The sequence below is a fragment of the Cnephaeus nilssonii genome (genome assembly GCF_951640355.1).
Source record: "Cnephaeus nilssonii genome assembly, chromosome: 17".
Lineage (NCBI taxonomy): Eukaryota > Metazoa > Chordata > Mammalia > Chiroptera > Vespertilionidae > Cnephaeus > Cnephaeus nilssonii.
Genome location: NC_137088.1, coordinates 9,842,980 through 9,867,051, shown reverse-complemented (window position 1 = coordinate 9,867,051; position 24,072 = coordinate 9,842,980). Strand labels below are relative to the sequence as shown.

Here is a 24,072-nt window from a genome sequence, read left to right as displayed (position 1 = left end):
CACCTGACCACTAAGACCTATTCATCATTTAATTTCAGCTCACAAGATATATTTGTAAAGCCGTCCCTGACTTCCGCAGACAAGAGTGAGACCCACCTTCCTTCTGGACCCCGCTACACTTGGCACAAATCGCCACGGCAGCAAGTGCCCCTTGTTTTGTGATTGCCTGGACTTCGCTTCCCCAGGAGACTGCAGGCTCCCACAATGCAGGGCCATGTCAGTTCATCCTGTGTCCCTAAGTGGCTAATACAGTGCCTGGTCCACAACAGGCATCTGGGAGACATTTGACAAATGCAGAATCAGAATGTAGCAACTGCTTTAAAAAGCAACAGTTTCTTTGTAGTTAAAAGCCAAACTTCTTGATTGCTTAGCTTACATCTGAATTTGCAGCCAAACCTACATAAATTGTACTAGATTAGAGTATGAAATCTTAATAATGCCAATCAACTAAAACATTAAGTTGAACTAAATGAAATTATCATTTTTATTGGTCAAAACTGGTCAATTACTGGCAATTTCTTATGGTCCAATCTAATTCATAACTGACAGCAACCTTTTAAATTCTTTCTGCTGCCAAAACACAACTAAGGTTTGTTAATAAAAAATCAAGACAGCAATCATCCAGGTTCTTGAACAGCAGCACTTTTAAGTTGAGATAATTTGAGGTCCAGTTTTAAAGATATATTTATCTTTAAAAAAATAACAATAAAAACCCATCTTAAATAAAAAAAGCATGTTCTTAAGTCAATAAGTTGTTACTTTTCCAGCTGCAAAAACTGTAACTCCACTGCAGAAAGAACACTCACTACCTGTTAGAACATCTATTTTATAAGCATAATTATGTTACTAATATCTGTAAGACTGTAGAACACCTAGAGCTAGGGGATTACCAATGTGTGTATTTATACTGCATTTCTGACTACCTACATCATGGTTCTCAATCCTGTCTGTGTAACATACAGACTGGGGTCCTAAATTGGGAATTGACATATATCTGAAACATGGTAAGTTTTCAAAGCTCCATACATAATCCTGATACAGCCAGGATTCAGAAAAATCAATATATATTTTTACGGAAGAAATAGGTATGTCCCTTAAAAAAAAACCCAAATAAGTAAAAATACCTGACAATTAAGCTTACCCTTTCCAAGAGACTCATTTCTTGAAATTCTGGACTAGTGTTGGACAGACGCTGCAAAGTATGGGTCAAGTCATATGTGGTTGAAAAGTAAAACCCATCCACACTCAAGACATGGTTTATCATTGCTAGGAAGGTTTTATTATCTTGTAACTGTGAAGAAAGGAGATTAAAAAAAAAAATCAATCTACCTCATACTTGAAAGGAATCTGTCAGCATGAAGCATGAAGAAAGAATGAAAATAAAAACCTGTTAGTCTGGCCCTATTAAATATCACTGGACAAGGACTGGGTTGGGGGAGGAGAGAGGAATGGATGCTCACCATTTCCCCAGGACCTAGGACAGTTCCTGACTCACAGAAGATACTCAATAACTAGTGTAATGTATGACTATATTATTTGATGAGGCAGAACTCCATCCCTTTGATGTCCTTCACAATTTTTACTCTATAGGCAGAAGAGTTCTTTTAATGAAACGTCACCAACTCAGGTTATGACCTACTGTGTCCCAGATACTTTACATAGATTTTCTTTTACCTTCAAAAACAACCCTGCTAGATTAGTATTATCCTCATTTGTCAAATGAAAAACATAAATTCACGAAGGGTCCAGTAACCCAGTAAATAACAAGAGAATAATAACATCCCTGTTCTTAAGAAACTTTACTGGTTGGGGTATAATTATTTTTCTTTTTATATTAAAAAGAAAATTACTGTAAAAGTAATATCTATCTTTATTTTCTGATAATCATTTTAGCTGGCTTTCCCAATGAATACCAAGATTGACGTTTATTTTAACTTTTGTTTTAAAAAATAACTGTTGTCCTGGCCAGGGCACATACAAGAATCAATCAATGAATGCATAAATAAGTGGAACAGCAAATGGATGTTTCTCTATCTTTCTCTAAAATCAATCAATAAATAAAGATTTTAAAAATAATTGTTGATGTTTGGTAATTATGAGACATAAGCACTTCATTAATATTAAGAAGTTCACCTTCACTGAGACCTCTGGCTGTGTATCTAGAGTCTCTGGAACAGCATTCGCACAGTCAGCTATTTCTTCTACACCCCATTTATGTTCAATTTGAATTTCACTCCTAGAGTTGTCACTTTTTGTCTGCACTTTCATCTTTAGTAGGATAATCTTTAGTTAGTATACCAGGATAACTGAAATATAAACCACGTTGTCCGAGGACTGATATTAACTAACCATGCTAACTGAAATCCGTGCATACAGGAATCGTGCAAAATGAGGACTGTTTGAACACATATAATAGTACACACATATTTATAGTCACAGGTGGAAAAAGTGAAGAAAACTTTCTCTATGGGGAAAGAGGGAATGCAATAGGATGAGTGGAATTTCAAAGGTATCTAACATTTTATTTCTTTTACAAAAAAAAAAAAATATGAAGTTAAAATCGGGTGTTGAGAACATGCATTTTCTGTTTATCCTTTTCTCTCCATATGAAATTTCACAAGTTAAGAATTGAGTCAGTTTAAAAATACAAACCAAGAGAAATTAAATATATGAAGAATTTTTTAATACATTTTATGGCTAGGTGTAAAAGTATGTAAAGCGACCTTGCTTTATGGTTAAATAATTAGGCTTAAAAAATTCTGCAAACATTCTTTGTATTCCACCTCCCTCTCCACTCCCATGGTACTACTTTGGGTTTTACAATTAGTAAGCGCTTCCATTTCTTACCTGAATATCAGTTAAGTGCAACATGGTCTTCTTATAAGAAAGAATATCAAAATCTGTTGCTTTCCAGATTACATGATTAAAAAATTCACCTATTTTTATCTTTTTGGTAATGACAATTAGATAATTTCCTGCAAAAAAGCAAAGCCAAACTCAGATAAATATAAATAAGGCAACTCTAATGCAAAAAGTAGTAAGTGGTCCTTGTTGTTTAAACTCCAAAGGCTAGTGAAAGAGACTGTATTGTGCTATACAGAGAAAAGGCCCATACTTTTTAAAAGCAGTCTTATAATTTATAAATAGTAAGACCAGCATATTATTTAGAAAAATTCCTACTGATATCTCTCTCTCTCTCTCGTCATCCCCAAGACAGACAGGCTTCTGCTAATACATTTCCCTGTGTGTAGCCTAAATCAACATAGTTATGAGATCTGGCCACTGTAGACAATGTTCCATCTACACCACTCTTATGTCCTTCCTGTCGGTCATTCTATAATGGTAGAGAAAAGTGCTGGGGCAGTAGTATAACTGGTTAACGCAATGTTACAGATGGTCCCCAATTTATGATAGTTTGACTTAGGATTTTTCTCCTTTACAATGGCGCTAAAGCGATATGCATTTAGTAGCAACCACACTTCAATTTTTGAATTTGGATCTTTTCCGGGCTAGCAATATGCAGTAGGAGACCCTCCCATGATGCTGGGCAGTGGCCGAGGGCCACAGCTCCCAGTCAGGCACACGATCATAAGGGTAAACTGATGTGTTCATGTATCAGAGATGCTGCCCAGCTATAGCTAATGTGAATGCTCTGAGCACGTTTAAGGTAGGCCAGGCTAAGCTATGAAGCTCGGTAAGTTGGGTGCATTATATGCATTTCTGACTTAGGATATTTTCAACCTATATATGATGTGTTTATTGGGATGTAAGCCCATCGTAAGTCTGGAGCATCAGTACAAAGATAAGTAATCAGGCATCAAGGAGCCGGCACAGCACCACACACAATGCACCAACCCTGACCCTGGCCACTGCCTCCCCCCACAAATAAAACAGGGTAAGCCTTTCCCACTAATTAATTCTTAAGCTCTGTTCAAGGCTCTACCCACAAGTGCCCTCCCTGGCAGTTTTCCTATGTACATCTCTCTCCTAGACCTTGTCACACTGTACTGCAGTAATTTACTACTGACATGCCTCTCACTAGACTGTAAAGTGAGGACAAAAGGGATGTACATCTTTTTATAAAAAAAAGTATTGCATATTTTCTTTTTAAAAAAATTATCTTTATTGATTTCAGAGGAAGGGAGAGGGAGAGAGAAACATCAATGATGAGGGAGAATCATTGATCGGCTGCCTCCTGCACGCCCCCTACTGGGGATTAAGCCTGCAACCCAGGCATGTGCCTTTGACCGGAATTGAACCCGGGACCCTTCAGTCTGCAGGCTGACGTTCTATCCACTGAGCCAAACTGTCTAGGGCAGGACATACATCTTTTATAACTTGACACAACATGAATATTTTAAAAGTTCAATGAAATGAAATTTAGACTAATAAAACCACTTTCTAATTACTCAGAATCAGGTAATATTCTCTAACATGCACTACGTCATATTCAACTCAGTCCAGAGTTGAAAGTAGAATACTCTGATCCATCAGTGCATTAAATTATTTAAACCCTCTTAGAATTTATGAAAAATTCTTTTTTTAATAGAACCTCAGGCTCATAAATTTAACCATTTTGGGTATATTACTATTAGAAATTAATGACAAATATTTAAATCTACAGATTATTGCCTAAAGCATGATACGAAGTGTTCCTTCATCTTATACTCCAAGTATCAATTTAATTACCTTATTTGTCCATCTTAGCTTATTTCTTATTTCTTCCTTACCTGCCACCAGATGGATTGTGCCCAGGATACCAAATATTGGTCTTGTGACAGCTGAAGGAGGAATATCTTTCTTGACTTGAAAAGAGAAGAAAAAAAAAAAATCACAGAACACACTCACCAAAAGAATGGGAAATTTAGTTTGATTTCAATAATTACTTCTACTAAGTAAACATGACTTGTTGTTAGAAAGCAATACTCCTTCATTAGACCTCCATTTGGGCAGAATTTGAAATAAGGATGTCCACATTACTAAGGTCTCTGCCTGTCCCGAATATGGTATCAAATGTAACATGCTTCAGCATTCCTATCAGGTAAATTGTGGGTTATTTCTAATGTCAATTTTCAACTAAATTTATTCAACCTCTTGCCAGAAGGTCTTTATCCCTTTAAGAGAATTAGAAAGTAAGTGGGAGGAGTGCTGAGACATGATTTTAATCTCAACATGCAACTAATGGAATGCAACGAAGACTTGCCTAGCTATGCCTAAGAATGTGGGAAGTGCAGGCGAAGGTTCAAGGGAGATAGAGGAAGGAAAAGCCTCCTCCGGTGTCTAATAGTAATCTGTACAGGTAGGGAGGCATCACCATGAACTGTGACTTTATCAATGCCCTTATTAATAAATTAATCTATTAATCTTAGACTATAGGGTTCATTTCATAACTGTTAAACTTTCAGCCAACATGTTTACAAAACATATTTTGTAGGACTCCAGTTTAGGGAATAATGCCCCATTAAGTAAGCTTATTTTACTTCACCACATCACCCCTAGTCCCTCTCCCAGGAAGAGTCAGAATGCACAGGAGAATAAAAGCTCTGAGAAGGCCTAAGGCCGTTGTCAGCAAACTGCAGCTCGAGAGCCACATGCGGCTCTTTGGCCCCTTGAGTGTGGCTCTTCCACAAAATACCACAGCCTGGGCGAGTCTATTTTGAAGAAGTGGTGTTAGAAGTTTAAGTTTAAAAAATTTGGCTCTCAAAAGAAATTTCAATCGTACTGTTGATATTTGGCTCTGTTGACTAATGAGTTTGCCGACCACTGGCCTAAAGTAAAACAAAACTGTCCCACTGTGTAATTCATGGTTTTCCAAACTTATGTGGCTATAAATCTTTTCTTTCAGTCACAGTTTAATTATCACTGAAACACTGTTGTAAATCCAAGTATTTTTTCTAAAGGCAGTCCTATTATTCTGAAGAAAGTAATTCTCAATAAGGTCTAAAATTCACTTGCTTTACCTAGTAATTCAATTTACTTAGCAATGTTGTCCCACAATTAACAACATGAAAAATAGGAATATGAGTGCAATGAAAAGCACCAAGAAAATCCTGAGTATATTGAGGTCATCTGATGAACCTAAACAGATAGAGCTGTAAGTTATATTAACTGGAGTGAAATAGCAATAAAACTATGATAATTTATAATAGGTTAGTTTTTCATGGAAGAAAGAAAATCATTCTTTCTGTGGCAATGGTCTGCATTTCCAACTGGCAGAGAAACTGAGCAAGTCACCCCTCATCATCACTGGCTTTAGGTCAAAGTATTTCTTCATGTATCTACTGATGAGTGTGTGGTATCATCTTTACATCCAAACTATTCATGACCCACTCAAAATGGGTCTGCAATCTCTACCCACAAATTAAATGTCAATGAAAAGTAAAAGACAACTGAAAATACATCCATACTAAATAGCTTTTATAAGACACTAGGTTGTATCAACAGGGGATATAGAAGTTGTGTAATTAAACTTCAGAAGGACACTGACTGGTTAAAACCAATCAGCTATATTGAGAGAGCATCCACCAAGAAATGTCAAATCATCAAACTGAAACAGAGATCTAATTCCATTTGGTCTAATGAAAACTCTATTTATGGTCCTTACCAGACTAACCACATAACTAAGGAAATGGAAATGTAGAGTCATGCCTTTCTTGTACTTTACTGTCCTATGCAATATTTTCATATTTCACTTTATCCATTCAAAGGATAGTTACTGTGTCCTCAATGCCTATTCCATGGTCACTCAAATGGTGTACTTAAGAAAAAATACAGATTCGGCCTAGAGGTGAATTTTTAAACAAATGAAATTCTAAATGTGACAATGGTACATGAATTTGTCACCAAAATTATTTCACATTAATTTAGTCAGAAATCAGTGTACTACACAACTGGGCGGTGGGAGTGGGGGGGTAAACTGGTAACCAAAACCAAAATATAACTGGATAGATGGATAAGATAAAACTTAGAAATATCATTTGCCTAAAACAGAAGTTGTAGTCAGTGATGTTTATATTATTTTTCATTCATTAAATTACCCTCACAGTCATGAATATTTTTAAAAAGCTGCTATTAAAATTCCACACACTTAATGCTAAAACAATCTCCTCACACTCAAAATACCTTAAATCTTACAGCTAGAAGGAACTTGGACATCAACAAAACCAATCCTGAAAGAGTATAGATAAAGGAATAATTATGTTTTTAAGTCCTTACAGATTGCAAAATTTTCAAAATCATTTTTCCTTTTCAGAAAAAGGAGAAAGCATAAAATTGATGCATAGAAATCAAATGAGGTAGCAAGAATTAAAACTTCGTAAGACACTCAGAGATCTACACACTGGCACACCTCTGATTAGTTTAATTACTGCAGCTTACATATAAAATCTTTCTGACACTTCTAACCCTGGCTGTACAATACCTGAGAGGGTAACCTCTGTGGACACACGGTCGATGATAAGCACATCATCCACTCCATCATCACAAGCTTCCACATAAAATTTTTCAGTTGTGATATGCCTAGGAGAAATTAAAACCATAAATAACTAATCAAATGAAATACACTCCTAAAGAACTACTACTTATAACCATTTTACATCATGTCCCAGTTTCTGAACTGAAAAGCTGTTACGCAGTCCTTATGTGTTCAGTGCCACTCTTTTCACTTGTATATTTAATTTTGATAAGACTTTAATTTGCTGTAAAACCACCAATTTGACTCACACAAGAAAATCATAATAAATTCTAATTTACTATCTTCAACACGGTGCAGAAGGTAACATAGTAGTTAGCAGCCCAATCTATAGAACCAGATTACCTGTGCTGTGTGACCTTGAGCAAGTTATTCAGCCTGTCTGTTCTTCAGTTCTGATACCCATCAAATAAGGTTCTAATCCTGACATTGCTGTTACTGGCTATGTAATGCTGGCCAAGTTACAAGTGCCTACCCCATCCCAGGCCCTGTTCTAGGTACTACTGTACAAAGTCCTGGATCACAGAGCTTACATTGTAATAGGAAAGACAACCAACATACTAGGAAGTAACCCAGTGATTTCAGGCAGTGGTAAATGCTGTTAAGAAAATACAGGTATGTAGGAGATTCTGGGTGTGGGGGTGCTCAATCTTAGGGATTAAATGAAACAACGTGTAAAAGCTCCTGACACAACTGTGATCAAGAAGGGGGGAAGGGAAACAAGAAAAAGAAGCACTGAAATATTCAACAGCCACACTATTGAACTATTCAAGAGCAAGGTCTTCAAAGTTCTGAAGGATAGTAATTTCTAAGTGAGAATTCTATACATAGCCGTACTATCAAACAAGTGTGACAACAGAATAAAAACATTTCCACATGTGCCACATCTTAAAAGACACTTCTTGCTCTCTTTCTTAGAAAGAAGAAAAAGTTAGTTTCACAAAAATAGAGTAAATCGAGAGTTAGACTTGGAATCCCACACAGGAGACGTGAAAGAAATGACGGTGCAGAGAGGTTCCAGGACAGCTCTGCGGCCAGAAGGACAGCCCGTCCAGATTACAGCAGGGGGCAGAGACTCCCAGAGTAAGCCTCAGAGAAGAAAATGAATTGAGTTTCCTGATATGTTTGAAAGGAGTTTTACTGCTGAAACTGAAGATTAATTAGTGAGAATGACACTGAAAGTTAATAAAAAGAAAACAGCCACTTTTCAATTTCAGAAAAAAACAACACATTTTTATAAGACTATGTAATTATACTATACTCCTGACTTCATTTGAACCACATCTACATAACCATATGACCACTGAATATCTTAATATCACTACACTGAGAGGAGAGGAAAAGAATGTGGTATAAAAGCTTAATTTTCATCTTCTAAAGCAGGAAGTCATCAGAAGACTAAAAGTGAAAAAATCAGTAAACAGCAGTATAGACATGTTGTTCTGGAGTGAAATACCAGAAGCAATCGCTTAAAGAGTTGAAAGTGGATGTCTCTGGGGCCGAGGGGACTGGGAGTGCAGAAGCGCGGTGGGGTGGTCTCTTTCATTATAAGCTTTGTGTACTGTTTACTTTTAAACCATATACATGTATGAGATTAAAGTAAAATTAAGAGTACTTGTGGATCAAGGCAGAGCGTTCTAGTCCAAGGACTCTGACTTCTGCTGGATGTCACCTCTCTGGGAGATACGGCGGGAATCTACGTTGCTGGTGCTGCCATCAGGCTAGTCTGATAATGTTATTGAAAACGGCTTAAGAATTTGATAAGAACAGTGACTGCCAGCTAAGAAGGGTAATGACAAGTAATGACTCAGAATCCCACTAGTCATAACAGCAGCGTCATCCCAACTCATAGTCCCCTGCGTGTCCCTTTGCTGTCTTCCTCTTTTCCCTCCTTCCACTTCCCACCTCTCTTTAATTGGCCTTAATAGATTTTATTCTCTACGTTTTATGCTTCATTTCAAACGCTACTGGAAACTAACTTTAACTGTCCAGCACTTACTGAGTCAGAAAAACTTAAGTAAACATCCAGTGTTTGCTGGTGAGTATGGTTTTACTATTTTTGTCTTTAATCTTCACCAAACAGGCTACCAAGCCTCTGTAGACAAGGACTCTAAGCTTATCCATTCCCCTTGGTATTTTTCACACAAAATGATAGAAGTTCCAATCAATTTTCTTAGAGACTAAAACATTAAGTGTTTTTTTTTTAACCTTTTGCACTCGGATGTCGAGTGTGACTCGACACGGTTAGCATTAGAATAAAGGAATCGAGAAAAACGCGAGTGCAAAGGGTTAAACCTCACCAGAAGATATGTCTATTGATTCTAGAGAGATGAAGGGTGAGGAGAGGGAAAGAAAGAAGGGAGGGGGGAGCATGGATCTGAGAGGGAAACATTGAAGTAAGAGAGAAACCTCAATCGTTTGCTTCTCTTAAGTACCCCAACTGGGGACAAACCCACAACCTAGGTATGTGCCCTGACCAGGAATCAAACCTGAGATCTCTTGGTGTATGGGATAAAGCTCCAAAGAACAGAGCCACACCGGCCAGGGCTAAGTTGGTTTTTATATGTGGCCTTTAACTGATGTCTTCTTTGGCTCAGTGACAGAACAAACAGAATTTTAAAAATTGTTTTCCTTACTCCTAGCTAAGAAAAGATCTTGACAGGTCAGATTTTAACTGGATTTGATGTTATAATGTAACTAATAAAGAGGATTAGAAAGTCTACAATGTGTCACAGAAGCCAAGTTTGCCAGTTTTTCAAAATTAACTAGTCAACTGGCCATACTGAGTTTTTGATGTAATAAATACATGGAAACCAAGACAAAAGACTCAGTCATAACCAAAAATCTAGGAGAAAATCCTCTCCCTACTGCAAAAAGAAAGGTCCTCAATTGCTATGATGTCTCTCATTTCTATAAAACTATCTCACATTGCTTATTTTAGGAAATAGATTTTAGAAGTTAAGACAAGGGGAACCCTTTCAAGAACATGATTTGCTCCTTAACTATGCTGTGATAAAAAAATCTCTAAAGTTCAAAGTGATACTGTATACTGAAAAGAACTCTGGTCCTATATAAAACTCTGGTAAGGTTATCAGAATCCAATGGGTATTTTAACCTCTAACTGAACAAGAATATACTACCTTGTTTCCTTCAAGACAGGGGATTCAACATCAACCCAGAGTTCTAGTTTCTGTTAAGATGACAAATATTTTGGGAGATAGCTAAAAATAACTGAATATGTCCTAGCCGGCTTGGCTCAGGGGATAGAGCCTTGGCCTGCGGACTGAAGGGTCCCAGGTTTGATTCTGGCCAAGGACACATGCCTGGGTTGCAGGCTTGATCCCCAGTAGGGGGTGTGCAGGAGGCAGCTGATCAATGATTCTCTCTCATCATTGATGTTTCTACCTCTCTCTCCTTCTCCTTTCCTCTCTGAAATAAAGAAATATTTTTAAAAAAACACACACACACTGAATATAATATACTGAAATAACAATTACTTCCTATTGTCAACTTTCATTTGATTATTTTCCTTTTATGGATCACTGCCCAAATATGGGACAAAAAAAGAAAAATAAATCACAGGCAACTAAAAATTAAATTCAGGGCAGGCTGGAGGGGGTTAATAGGGGGGGGGGACATATGTAATACTTACATCAATAAAGAACTATTATAAAATAAAATTAGAAAATAAAAATTAAATTTAACAAGGGCAATTCTATTATCTATACTAATAAAAAGGTAATATGCTAATTAGATCGAACAACTTCCGAACGACTTTCCAGACAAAGCCATGGTGGCAGTGGCGGGGCCAAGGCAGAGGCAGTTAGGGGCAATCAGGACGGCAGGGGAGAGCAGTTAGGAAGATCAGGCTGGCAGGGGAGAGCAGTTAGGGGGATCAGGACAGCAGGGGAGAGCAGTTAGGGAGATCAGGCCGGCAGGTGAGCGGTTAGGAGCCAGTGGTCCCAGATTGCGAGAGGGATCTCTAACTGCCGGTTTAGGCCCAATCACTGGGGGATTGGGCCTAAACTGGCAGTCAGACATCCCCCAAAGGGTCCCCAATTGGAGAGGGTGCAGGCTGGGCTGAGGGACCGCCCCCTCCCATGCACAAATTTTGTGCACTGGGCCACTAGTATTTAACATAAACACACTTAACTTTACAGTCACCTGGGATTCAATAGCTTTTTTTAAAAAAAATTTTTTATTGATTTCAGAGAGGAAGGAAGAGGGACAGAGAGATTGAAACATCAACGATGAGAATCATTGACCGCCTGCCTCCTGCAAGCCCCCCACTGGGGATCGAGCCCACAGCCCAGGCATGTGCCCTTGACTGGAATCAAACCTGGGACCTTTCAGTTCGCAGGCCGACACTCTATCCACTGAGTCAAACTGGCTAGGGTGGGATTCAATAGCTTTTAAGAGTGCTTTTAAAAAATTACCCTTGTTAAATTTTAAGAAAGGCAATATACTTAATTATAATATAAAAATATCAGATGTCATTTTTATTTTTTTTCAGTGTTGGCAATATGATTTTCTAGTATCTGAAAACATACTTTTCCCCCAGGTAACATTTATACATTTCAGGAAACAACTGACCTTTTCAAAATCCTGTCAAACTACAATGAGTAAAATTAACCTACTTAAAAAATATGACTATTTGCTGACCTCCCACCCATTAGAATGGCTATTATCAAAAGCAAAACAAAATAGAATAACAAATGTTGATGAGGCTGTGGAGAATCGGAATCCTTATGCACTGCTGTTGGGAATATAAAATGATGCAGCTGCTATCTGAAAGCAGTAAGAAGGTGGTTCCTCAAATAATTCCTGTGAGCCTACTACACCCATACCGAGAAGGTGCTCCCACCCATCCTCCTCCTTCCTCCTTTTGGGTCCCAGCAGTATCTCCCTCATTGAGTGACTCCTTGGATCCTCTCCTATAAGCCCAGGTTCATCCCAGACTACCCAGAAGCCCAACCTAATTCCCAAATCCAAGCTGGTATTTCTAGGAAGCCGATTCATTTTAATTCTATCTTCTTCCTCAAACCTTTGAGATCCTATTTACTTCCTATTCTGTCCATCCTAAAATCTCTTCTCTCCAAAAACCAGTCTCCTTCATAAGACAGGATCTAAATGCCACCAAATATGAAGCTTTACCACAGCAAAATCTCGCAGAGCTCCAGGCCCTCCAAAGAGTGCTCTTCTATCAGCTCAGCCCAGCCCCAACACACCTGTTCGAGTGCATAAGAACTACCAGGACAGCTGGCTGAACCTGCAGGTTGCCAGGCTTCGGCAGGCCTAAATGTGGGGCTTTGGAATACACATTGAAAACAAGCACAGCAAATGATCTAATGCAGCCTAGCACTAACCTAGACTCTTTAGCCTGAATCTCCACCCAACCAAGGCCTTGGAAACAAACTTCAGATCATTTGTGCCTAAATTTATGAGCATAATTTTAGCTTCCCTCCATCCTTCCTTGCAGAGAGATGTGTGCATAATCTGAATGTTCATTGTACTAGATAGACCACATATGTCACAGTGTAGCTTAGTTTACATCTGTTCTCAGGGAAGCATGTATCTGCCCTGACTGACCTCACAGCTATGACAATCTTTTAAGAAGAAAGGCAACTTCCTAAGGGAGGAAACAATGTTTCTTCAGAGGTCAGCCTGCTCGATTCACTTTCTAAAGGATTTCTTGCCTTACACCTACTTCAGTTGACCTTTTAAAAGAATTTTTTAAAAAATGTTTTGAATGTTTCCAAGAATAGATTTGTTGTAATTATTTTGTAATTTCAAATTTTTATCACTGACATTATCCATGAATACACAAATCACTTAAAAGGAAAAAGGAGTAATAAAGTATTAAGAACTGCCTGGATGCTTAAAAAGTATGAATTTTAAATTCTGAACAAATCAATATTCTGTTTCCTATACTAAAAAAACCCGTATGGACATAACTATTTTCAATTATAAGTGACTCATTTCTATACCAGACATGTCTGCAGACTAAGATAAGAGCAATCTGATAAAAGGGGGCGGGGGGAAAAAAAGGTCACTTGAATAATGCAGTGTAATGGAAAGATCACTAGACTCTGGGCCTGCTGTTCCAAGACCAGTTCTGCCATGGCTGGACTGTGACCTGAGTGTGGGGCAAGGGCAACTATTTCCCTGTCTTTAGCCACGATGACCTCACAGAACCATTGAAAATACATTAATATACATGAAATGACTTAAGTTGCTGCTACTTCAAAAGACTACATTCCAAATTACCCCAGGCTATTCAATTTTTGCAGTGCTGGTAGGTGTTCTACACTAGAAAGTTCCTTTCCTCGGGTGATTCACAGGGGATCTGCTCTACACAAGGGTTTAAGCAAGTACTGAGGAGGAGGAGAGAGAAATCAAGGTTAAGAGGTTCCACATATTTGCAACCTAGTTGGAGAAACAAAGTATTTATAGTGATTTCATCATTTCTAGGTGGCAAAGTGAGTGGTGCACACAATGATCACGGTAACTCTCGGGCCTCTTGTCCCTGAGACAGTAAATATACTGTTAGTCAATCCTGAGACAGAATGTGCAAACCATATAGACGTTTTTAGTGTCTCATCCTTGTGATAGTAGACTGGTCTGGCAGCTAAGTGAAGGGAATGACGTGGAAAAAGGCTTCTCAGAGAAAGTGAGCGTCTGTTAAGTACCTGGGTATTTCACCCTTATAATAATCCCATGAAATAGTAATGTTCTCATTTTGTGGATGAAAACCCATTTTAGAAAAAGAAGTGACATGGCCAGGATACAAAGCAAGTAACAAGGTCAGGATTTGAATCTAAGTCTGTTCTGACTAAAAAAGTCTGATATCTCTCAACTCTATCATGGATATGCTCAGTAGGTAAAGAGGGGAGAGAAGAAGAAGGCATTCGGGGTACAAGGATCAAAATAAGCCCAAACTTGAAGCTAAAAAAAAAAATTGCCAAGTCTAGTGGGGGTGTCGGGGGAGAAGGCATTGAGCAGTTTTGGGAAATAACGTTAGAGCACAGACTGTGAAGAGGCTAAAAGTAAAGATGGCTTAGAAATGGGGACTTAATCCTAAAGATCCATAAAATGGAAATGGAGATTGTAAGCAAGGGAGTAGAGGATGAAACCAGAGCACTTAGAAAGGTGAACTTCATAGCAGGACAGAGATGGACTCGAGAACGTATATGGCATGATACAGAACAAATTATTATTTAGAATTCCAAGCACCTCAATATTTAAATAAACCCAGTAGCAATACTTTTGTAATAAGATATTACCAAACTATTTCTTGTATGCATCTTTCTTAAAACACATCTCAAGCGCTGGCTGGTGTGGTTCAGTTGTAGGGTGTCATTCCATGCACCAAAGGGTCGATGGTTGTGCACATGTTTCTCTCTCGCCCTCTCCCTTCCCTCTCTCTAAAATCAATTAAAACATATTTTTTAAAATTCTTGAGACACATTTTTAAAAACAGCTATTGTGTCCTACTAATTCTAATATAGGTTGGAAACTACTTCCACCTCCAAATGCATCTAAGGAAGAACATTCCTTAGATCAGGCCACATTTAAAAACCTTGGCCAGCGTGCCCACAGCAGAAAGGGCCAAACAGGAGTAAGAGGGGAGATTTCAACTCACAAACTCCTTAAAGAAAAACAAAGTTGCAAAAAGGTTGTATCTTTACATTTACAGAAACACTCAAAACTTTTTGTCAGGGAAACAAGTTAAGGACTGACAAATTAGAGAATGCCTTTCACATAACCCCAGATTTACTTTTCGCCCACATTTATAATTTCCACTTCCCACCCAAAATCAATACAAAACCATCGGCCTCATCACTTTAGGGCCCAATTTCCTTTCTCTTATGGATGTAGAGCTTTTTTTTAGGTCTAGACTGGTGCACTTAGTGCCTCCTTGGCAGCTCAAGTTCCCCATCCCATTCAATCTTTACCACAGGAAAATTCAGCTGCATTCCGTAACCCAACTCTGAGCTGCATCAAGCCTAGGCTCCGTGTGGCTTAAACGCACTTGAGACCTGGCGCAGGATCATATTAAGCCCTTCAGTAACTATCAGATGGACAGCAATAACCTAATTAGCCAGCAGAGCACATGTGACACAGGCCCAGCCAGCACCCTCGGTCAAAGACACAGCTGGACTCATTCACCAACAAGGTGATCATCACCTTAAAGGAGAACTGGGAGAGAAGAAGGAAACTTGGCCAGGAAAATCTGGAGGGAAGTGTGCAGCTGCGGTTTTCAAAGAGAATTACAGCAGTAAAGAGAAGCGGCAAAAGGAATGGGCTGAGGGAAGAGTAATCATCTTTTCGACAAGATACCTGGTGTTGAAATGACCTCACTCCCAATTTTGCATCCCTAACTTTAAGTGTGAACCTTCGAGAAAGTTAAGTGAGCTTGAGGTGCTGCTGGGGGAGCATAGACAGTGCCCAACCCACATTTTGATGTCTTCCTATCCCTGCAAAGGAAATGAGATACCTATGCTTGAGTACCAAGATATTTTAATTTATGGAGGGATGGATAAGCTCCTCAAAGATTACATCTTGCTGCTACTGCCAAAGACCTTCTCAGACTACAGCCACTGGATTTCCAGCCTGGGGCTAAAGCATTAAACACCAAGTGAGTAGAACAAAGTTATTCCCAGACAAGAAAAGCGTAGGGGCCAGCCGGTAATGCTAAGGGAAACACGTGTTTTTATTTTCCCGGGACAAGCCAAAACAACCTTACAAAGACCTAATTTATAACCCCAACAACCAGAGCCTATTCTAAAAAGCCTCAAGGACGTGGCTTGACGGAGAAGTCGGTCTGCAGCGCCAAAATTCCCCGGATTAGCCTCTGCCTGTCAACGTGGACTTCAGACCCTGGTTTATGCTTGAGTTGTATAATATTCAAAGCCGAGTAAACCCTTCAGGACCGTAAGACTACTGACTGCACTTGACTTTTACCCACCCGCCCCTGCATCCTAAACACTGGTCAGGGAGGCTTCGATGCCCAAAGGTTTGTCGATTTGCATGTGGACTCCAAGCTGCTATGGGTCCATTAAATAAAAAAAAATAAAAATAAAAACTTTCTCTGCTGAGTAATAAGGACACAATTAGCCGCCACCTCTCAAAAAAAGAGAAAGAAAAGAAGAAAGAAAGAAAAGGAAAAAACACACCCACACACAAAAAAGTGAGGACCGTGAAGGGCTGCATCCCAACGCCGAGCGCGGCTTGCGGACGCCGGCCTGCAGCTGCGCTCTCCGGCCGTGGGCGTAGAGGCCGCGCGGGACGGAGAAAAGCGGGCGAGACTGCCGCCCCCGGGCCTGTGGGGACTCGGCCAGGGCGTTGGGGAGGCCTCGCCGGGAGACGAAGGCCGAACCGGGAGACGAGGCCCCCCCCCCCCCCCCACGCCGGCCCGCCGCCCAGGGGACCCAGGAGCCTTCCCCAGGGCCAGCGGCCCGCACCTGCCGCCCGCCCGCCGCCCCTTTCGGTCAACAGCCTCCCGCCCGCGGACTCACAGCTTCAGCCGCTCGTAAGTTGTCGCCGCCATCCCGCAACACCACCTCCTTCCTCCTCTCTCCGCCCGCCCCGCCCCGCGTCGCCACCTCGGCTTCGGCGCTACCGGTCACCCTGGCGCGGCGGCCGCAGCGCCCTGGTTCCACCCCCTCCCCACGCCCCGCCAGGCCAGCGAGCGGACGGGAGGCGGCCGTGGACAAACTTAGAGCGCACGCAGGAGACGCGTCGCACGTAAAAGGTTGGAGCGCAATGACGTCGCCGCTGCGGATTGGCGGAGCGGGTTTGCAGGGGAAAGGAGGAGCCTAAGGAGCCCTAGGCTGGCTCTGCGGCAGAATTGCAGCGCTAGTGTCGGCAAGCCTGTTGAAACTGCGTAAGCGGTAATCTACATGACAGCGAGGGAGTTGCTCGTACCGGGCCAGTGGCGCAATGGATAACGCGTCTGACTACGGATCAGAAGATTCTAGGTTCGACTCCTGGCTGGCTCGAGGTGTACACTTTTGTCCCATCTGGGTTAGATGTTCCAGGCCTCTCTTGGGAAGGACTTATGATTAAAGTGTAAACGCTAATCATCTGGAGTTTTAACGTTATTTTGCCCGAAATGTCATCTTTTAAGCTGTATTTGGAACCCGGAGTTGTACGAGATGGTTTGTAAATTGCAAAGCTCCCTATTAATGATCCACTTGAAGAGTCTGTAAAATGGGGCACATTTAGGAAGACACAGGCTGGAAAGGTAGCAGTTGGAGCGCGGTGGGCAGGGGAGGGGGAGCGTACTGTGGCCGGAGGTTAGCCACCGGATGACGCAAAGGCGCACCGAGGGCTGCAGTTGTGGCCTTCTCCCCGTGGAAGAGGAGCCGAGCGGTGATTTGGAGAGCGGTGCACTGTCAGGTTACAGGGATGGGGTGGGCTCCAGCTCTGACCCGCTTTGGGGAAGGATCTGCTGCAGTGCGGCTGCGCGCCTCCGCGGTGCAAGGAGTCTGCAACCCTGTCCTTTGAGATCTCCGGGTCCCAAGGTAACCTGGCCCCCCAATGCCATCGGGAAGCCTTAAGATATGGATGTTTTTACGGTAAGAAGACCCAGGCAATCTCGTCTAGTCCCCTCATTTTATAGGTGCCTGGCTCCAAGACCTGGGAAGGCCCGAAACGTCTGCGGTGGAGAGGGGACTCGAAGCCCGGGAATGGCTGAAACATCCAACACTGTCCATGAACTAGTCACACTCATCGATTGATTAATCTGTCCAATATAACGTGTTTTCCTCCTGAGGAAATATAGAAAATTTGTAAACTACCGAAAATTATTGGGAATAAAAACAATGCCAGTTCTCATCTCGAGATCATTACTATTAACATCATAATTTCCCCCCTTAGAGGCCTTTTTTTTTTCTTCCACATTTTTAATATGGATCTACCCACACGTATTTTTCCATATTCCCGCTTGTACCAGAAATGGCTTTGTTTTCTTTTTGTCCCTTTAGCTTTTTGCCCGAGATTTAAGGTCATTTAATATTCTCCAAAGATATCTCATTAGAGAATATTTTAAGCATTACTCTTTTGTTGGGAATTTGGGTTGTCAGTTTTACACTTTTTAAAAGTAATTCTGTGTTGAATTATTTCATACACGTCATAAATTTATAGATGTGAAATGCTCAGGTGGACATTTTTAAGGTCCATTTTATGGACATTTTTACCCCATGGTACGTATTTTAAAATTGCCCTCCAAAAAAACCCAATAAACTCTTCTATCAGTAACATGTTTCCTTGCATTCTAATCAGCACTGTTTTACAAATTTCATTATTTCTTTGCAATTTTCAGAATTGAAAAACAAAAGTTCCTTTTACTTGATGTATATATTTTCTCTTGGTGTAGGCATCAATGTTTTCTTGCAGATTTGTTAGACTTTTTGTAATATAAAGGATATCAATTTTTTAAAATTACTTTATTGATTAAGGTATCCCATATTTGTCATCAACCCCACCCCCCCATTCCCATCCCAAACCCCCCCCACACGCATGCCCCCATCCCCCTGTTGTCCGTGATCACTGGTTAGGCTCATATGAAGGATATCAATTTTTTACTATCAAAGATTGCATTGCAATCTTTTCCAGTTTATTGTTTACCTTTCCCTTATATTTTTGCACCTAGAGTAATTTTCACTTTCATATATTCCAACGTACCAATATTTTTTATTTTATGGTTCCCTCTATTGCATATGTGCTCTTTTAAAATTTGGTGTTTGTGTTATATTTTTTCCATTTACTTTTACACCATTTGTAATTTATTTTGTTGGTCATTCCAATGGAAAAATCAAAGGTAATTCCTAAGGTAATTTCTAAGGTAAGTTCTGTTGTAATCCCCATTTTTAAATATCAGGAAACTAAATTTGCTTAAGGTCATTGAGCAATTAGGTGGTGGAGCCTGAGTTAGGCCTTGAATCTGGGCTCTGGACCCCAAAGCCATTCTGCCGGTCACTAGAAGGTGACCACATGAGTGGACACAGGGCCACTCCCTCTCTGGGCAGGAATGATCCCATATGCTCCTCCCTCCCATACCCCTTGCTAGTTAGCAATCAGAACACCTCATTTCTAGTACATTGCAGGAGGATGTTGACGGCTACATAACTAGGCAATATAAAATTTTCAGCTCCACTATAACCTACGGGACCACCTTTGCATATGCAATCCACCATTGACTGAAACATGGTCATCTCAAGACAAAATCTCAGTCCCTTCCCCGTTCTGACACCCATATGTTCCTTTAAGAATCCAGAGCTCTAGGGTCCCGGGTTCAGTTCTGGTCCAGGGCACACGCCCAGGTTGCAGGCTCGATCCCCAGTAGGGGGTGTGCAGGAGGCAGCAGATCAATGATTCTCATCATGGATGTTTCTATCTCTCTCTCCCTCTCCCTTCCTCTCTGAAATCAATAAAAATATATTTTAAAAAATGAAGAAAGAAAGAATCCAGAGCTCTAAAAGGAGACCAAATCCACTTTACAATGAGCACCGTCTTCTTACTCCACACACAAAAGACCCGGTCAACATTATCAGGTTGGAGAGCACTTTAATGGTCTATAAATTGATGCAGTTTTATTGTTATGACATGTTAAATCATTTTATAGTAAGTGAAACTTCAGATCATTTTATAGGAACAACATTGTGCATAACTTTATAGGAACAGTAAATTTTTGAATAAATTTGTAGAAAAGAAGAGACACCGAGGAAAATAATTTTCGCTGCACAGTTGACATTTTCATACGCTCGATGGAAATTTCCCACATCTGTCCCGTTCTCGCTCAGAACAATAGATAGCCAACATATGTTGTTCATTTTTTATCTGTTAACTTCAAAAAGTTACTTCAAATAGTAACTGGGAAATGAGGACTATTCGTGGCACAAAGGAGAGTACAAAGAATTCGGTTTCCTGGCAGACAGGGTCTTTCTTATTAACAACGGCACCAAGCAACCATGGTTTGGGGGGCAAGTCGCGCACACATTCTTTGCAAGCGTATCAGCAGCCCTCACGGTTCTCACACTTTCACACACACGGGAAGTGGCACACAAAGGCGGCCTGCAAAGGACTGTGGGTAATTCTCAAGTCCTAACATTTCTGTTTTCCCTTCTGTAAGTGTGCCCCAAGCCCAAGGAAACAAGGTGATGGCAGCCCTTGAAGGTGATGGAACTCCGTGACAATCCCTCCCACCACCCAGGACTCAACAGCATAACCTCAGGACTCAGCTGAAAGAGGCTGTCACTCCAGCACTAACCGCGGAGAAGGAAAGTCCTGGGGGGCAGGGCAGGGGACAGTAGGCAGTGACAGGGACAGGACTAAAGGCCCTCCCATGCTGAGAAAAGAATAAATCACTCTTTACTCAGTGACAGATGGGAAACATCAGAGACAGACTCCTGATAGAGCGGGCCAACCAGGGTTACACGGCCTTTAGACCACCCAGGCAGTTTTTTAAAGGCCCTACCTGAGGGGGTGGAAGAGGGGCAGTGGGAAGCAAAAAAAAAAATTTTTTTTTTAAAAAAAGGGCAATGAGGCAAGGGAGAAGGCTGGCACTGGGGTCTGGAATCAGGCCATAATTCTCTCCTCATTTAGCTAAAGTCAAAGAGTTGTCTAGGGAACTTGGGAAAGGCTATTTGCTCTAACTTTTACAACCAACATATTCATCCTGGTCTACCAGGCGCTTGTTTTCTCTCTAAGTTCAACCTCATCACAGGTCCACTTGGCTAATAACGTACAGAATGTTTAAAATAACCAGGTAGGCGAACATCTCCTTGCGGCTTATGTGCAAAGGCCTGAGCAGGAGAGAGAAAAACGAGGGACACAGATCACAAGAGAGGTTGCTGCTGGGGTTTCGTCTGGGAATTCTCATTGTTCTTCAATAACAAAAAAAAAAATATGCCATATTGACAGCGAGATCTGAATCACCCCAATAAAGTCTATTTTAAAAATCTCACTTAAAACACGGAATCACAGATATAACTAACTAGTTACCCAATTTGCAAACAAACGCCTCCTACTTCTGTCTCGCTGGAATTCGAAAGTGGAACAAAGGTGAGTCCTCGAGGCCAGAAACATTCGTGGGTTGGCAAAGACGGCCAAGACACGTCGGCTGGCTTCCTCTGCCCACAGCCTTGCCCGGGCTAAGCTGGATGACTTGATGGGAAGAGAGGGGGTGGGACCCCAGGGGTCCCTTCCCCAGCCCCACTCATTCACAGGTTTTCAGGAGGCTCGGCCTATGAAAAGGAACCAATGACAGCACACAGCCTGGCAGGGGCATCTGGCCAAAGGACCCCAGGAGAATACATTTCATAAAAACGTGCAACAACCCATGGTGTCAATTCTTGCGTCTTACAGGCGACTGCTACCGAATGAGTCAAAAACGTGGCCCGCGAGGGAAGCTGGGCCAAGGGAACGTCTGGGAGTCCCAGGATGGCTGCACTGACCACCCTCCTCGGCCCCAGCCCCCCAGTCCCCCGGCTCGGGGTGCCGGGTGAGCAGGCAGAGAGCAGACGCCAGCTGCCGTGCCCCAGCCTAGCTGGCCATGGTGAGATGGTCCCAGTGCTCCAGCAACAAGGCTCCGGGGCCCTCTGCACAGGCCGAGAGGGCAAATGCCAGCCAACCTTTTACAAATATGAATGTATGTATCTTCCTATTGAAATACCCAGGGATTCTGACCTTGGGCTTCCGAACTGTGACATGCAAGGCAAATTCTGCCTCCTCAGTTCAGAAGTTGCCTTGGAAAGAATGGGGCCTTGCCACCCCCGGGAGCCAGCACGATGAAATAGGTAAGGCAGTAGCACCCAGTTTTCCATCTATTCCCTGCTGGCCCTTGCTTAGGGTCCCAGGGCCCTGGCCCACTGGAGTGTGGCCGGCATGAAGCTAGATGTTCCTAAGGCACCGAAGAAGGTACCTGAGCCCACTGCGACGGTCCACTTCCTCCTTTCCCTGCGACTTGGGGAGGCTCGTATCGGTGAGGTATTTTGTGTGTGTGGAAGACTGAAAGTGGAGGGAAACAGTTAAAAAAGAAAAAAAAAAAAAGAGACAAAAGCACTGTACCTAATACCGGTTTCTTCCAACGTAATAATGCCGGTGCCGAGAGTGGGGCAAGAGAGAAACCCGTGCAATGACTAATAACTTATCCTCAGGCGCGCCCTCCACCGGGCTGAGAGGCCTCACACACGTACACACACTCCTGGTGGACAAGGGGCTGGCTCTCAGGACGCAGGACTTCCAGAAGCCCCGCCTTCCCTGAGCGGAACAGGCACGTGGGATCCCGAGACCTGCCTTTGCAGAAGCGACTCCCAAGTCACAGACCCTGGAGAGCGCCACAGGGGGGAAGGGCAAACGGTGGGCAAAGAGGCCTGGTGCCCGCACCAAGTTCTTTGTCCCCGGGCACTCCGCTAGGCTAGAGCGGGGCAGGTCTCCGCCAGCCCCCCGGCTGCCCACAGGGAATGCAGATCTGCGGGGGGACACAGAATGCTGGCAGGGGACAGGGGACAGGAGGGCGCCCCGTCTCGCTTATTTCAGCATTGGCTCTGGTTTACCTAGAAAATGCTCCCTAAGATGCAGAGCACGTGTTTGGGCTTCCCTCTCGCCGTAACACCATTACAATTTGCAGCCCTTCTACTGAACGCAGCTCTGGGGCGGGAGGAAGCCCTAAATCACTCTGCGCGCGCGTGTAGGGGGGCGTGGGGTGCACTATTTCCCTGGAGGGAGAGGAAGGGTTGAATGCATCGGCAGCTGGAACCTCTCCCCCAAGATCTTATGAAATACGCTCGGTGCACACCTTGCCCTCTGAAGTGACCCGGTCCTAGCGTCGTCCTGAGCAATCCGATGCACGCACGGCAGCGAGAAAGGCTCTTGGGAAACACACACCCCAGACGGGTAGGGTCGCCAAGCAAAGGGCCCCACGCATGCGCGCAGGCCCTCGCTGGCCACGCCTCCTCCCCCCACCCCAACTCCACTCCCAGAATCAACAGGCAGGCGGGCTGGTCCTTGGCACCCCGGCCTCTCCCCGCCCCGCGGTCGGAGGCTCCGGCTAGAAGGGGTGCTGGTGCAGGGCTGCGGGCGCGGGGCCTTTCTCCAGCCGCTTGACGTGGCAGGGCTGGCAGAAGAGATGGTCCTCCAGCGGGTAGCAGCGGCGGCCGTCCTCGTCGTTGAGCTCCAGGCCGCAGTCCTGGGAGAGGAAGACATGTCCCGCGGCGGCCAAGCAAAAGGGCTGCCAAAGGCCAGCGCGGCGGAAGCCAGCGGTGTGGCTCCCCGGGGGTGGCGAACGCAGGACCCCAGCCCCCTCCCCGGGCCACCGGCCACAGGCCCCCATCCTGCACTTGAAATGGGGCTGGTGGGAAATGGGATGTGATGTCAGTGTAAACACACGCCAGAGGGGTGGGGAGTGGATATAAAATGGCTGGTGAAAAATGTTTCATAGTGACTACATGTGGAAATGGTAACACTCGGGATAGAATGGGCTGAATACAGTTTATCACAAAACTCGATCCCGACTATTTCTTCTACCTTTTTAATGTGGCTACTAGGAAACAAAATGACACGCAGGACCTGAATCTGTGGCTCTCGATGTCCACCGG

At 42.6% G+C, this 24,072-nt stretch overlaps 2 protein-coding genes across 2 annotated transcripts in view; both read right to left on the bottom strand.

The window, feature by feature from the left end:
• SACM1L (SAC1 like phosphatidylinositide phosphatase) overlaps positions 1 to 17,123 on the bottom strand; it is a 36,433-nt gene extending 19,310 nt beyond the window's left edge. Inside the window, exons 1-5 of the mRNA XM_079795260.1 lie at positions 16,990 to 17,123; positions 7,421 to 7,518; positions 4,731 to 4,805; positions 2,848 to 2,975; positions 1,142 to 1,291 (exon numbers count right to left, since the gene is read on the bottom strand). Coding sequence (XP_079651386.1) covers positions 1,142 to 1,291; positions 2,848 to 2,975; positions 4,731 to 4,805; positions 7,421 to 7,518; positions 16,990 to 17,021 — 483 coding nt within the window. The 5' untranslated portion in view covers positions 17,022 to 17,123. The remainder of the gene's footprint in view (positions 1 to 1,141; positions 1,292 to 2,847; positions 2,976 to 4,730; positions 4,806 to 7,420; positions 7,519 to 16,989) is intronic.
• Positions 17,124 to 21,178: 4,055 nt separating this feature from the next.
• Positions 21,179 to 24,072, bottom strand: part of LIMD1 (LIM domain containing 1) — a 44,672-nt gene continuing 41,778 nt past the window's right edge. The window contains exon 8 of the mRNA XM_079795258.1: positions 21,179 to 23,663. Coding sequence (XP_079651384.1) covers positions 23,526 to 23,663 — 138 coding nt within the window. The 3' untranslated portion in view covers positions 21,179 to 23,525. The remainder of the gene's footprint in view (positions 23,664 to 24,072) is intronic.